This window comes from Miscanthus floridulus, chromosome 18, assembly GCF_019320115.1.
Source record: "Miscanthus floridulus cultivar M001 chromosome 18, ASM1932011v1, whole genome shotgun sequence".
Taxonomy (NCBI): Eukaryota; Viridiplantae; Streptophyta; class Magnoliopsida; order Poales; family Poaceae; genus Miscanthus; species Miscanthus floridulus.
In genome coordinates, this window is record NC_089597.1 from 111,060,059 (window position 1) to 111,061,243 (window position 1,185).

The 1,185-nt window shown below is 54.9% G+C and overlaps 1 protein-coding gene across 1 annotated transcript; it reads left to right on the top strand.

Moving 5' to 3' along the window:
* The first annotated feature begins 484 nt into the window (after positions 1 to 484).
* Positions 485 to 982, top strand: LOC136524374 (uncharacterized). Its single transcript, XM_066517773.1, has one exon. The coding sequence runs from the start codon at positions 485 to 487 to the stop codon at positions 980 to 982; it is 498 nt and encodes a 165-aa protein (XP_066373870.1).
* The last annotated feature ends 203 nt before the right edge of the window (positions 983 to 1,185 follow it).

Here is a 1,185-nt window from a genome sequence, read left to right on the forward strand (position 1 = left end):
CTGTTTGGCCACCCTAAGCCGGTTCATCTCCCGACTAGGCGAGCAGGGGATGCCTCTCTATAAACTTCTCAAGAAGACAAACGCATTCGTCTAGACTGAGGAGGCATAACAGGCTTTGGAAAGCCTCAAAGCATCACTAATGTCAGCCCCAATCCTCGTCGCTCCCGAACAGGGAGAATCCCTCCTCCTCTACATCGCGGCAAGCAACCATGTTGTGAGCGTCGCCCTTGTCATCGAAAGGGAGGAGCCGGGATGCCCCCTAAAGGTTCAACGATTGATGTACTTCATCGGTGAGGTACTTACCGACGCCAAGGCTCGATACCCCTAGGTTCAGAAGCTTCTATACGCTGTGCTGATGGTGACTCAGAAGCTCCTACACTACTTCACTGACCACGAGGTCATGGTCGTCACCTCGTACCTGCTCGGAGACATCGTCCACAACCGTGACACCACAGGGTAGATCTCCAAGTGGGCTATTGAGCTCATGGGCCACAACATCAGGTATATCCCTTGCACCGCTATCAAGTCTCAGACTCTCGTCGACTTCATCGCCGAATGGATGGAAGTCCAGCTCCAGACCTCAGACGTCACCCATGAGTACTGGACGATGTACTTCGATGGGTCAGTCATGGCGCCCGGCTCGGGGGCTAGAGTGGTTCTGATCTCCCCTAATGGGAGCAAGCTCCGCTACGCGATCCATCTTCACTTTTTGGCCTCAAACAACACCGCGGAGTACGAGGCCCTCATCAACGGACTACGCATCGCCGTCGAGCTAGGCGCTACGTGGCTGTACGTCTATGGCAACTCAGAGTTAATCATCGACCAAGTCATGAAGGAGTCCTCCTGCAAATGCCCTCTTATGGCAGCATACTACCAGGAGGTGCGCAAGCTCGAGGACAAGTTCCGAGGGATCGAACTGCATCATGTCCCTAGAAAGGATAATGATGCCACCGATTTCCTCGCAAAATTGGTTGCAAGGTAGGATCCATCTCTAGATGGGGTCTTCATCAACGATCTCCATGAGCCGTCTACCCGCGTTCTGGAGGATCCGATCCAGACACACTCCGACACCGATTTGGCACCCGGGGGATCTGACCTCCCGATGTGCCCTGACCTCAACCAAGTGCTCGAGGGCTCTGCCCTTGGCACCTTCGTGCCAATATCGCCCGCCAACGTCGCCGTGGT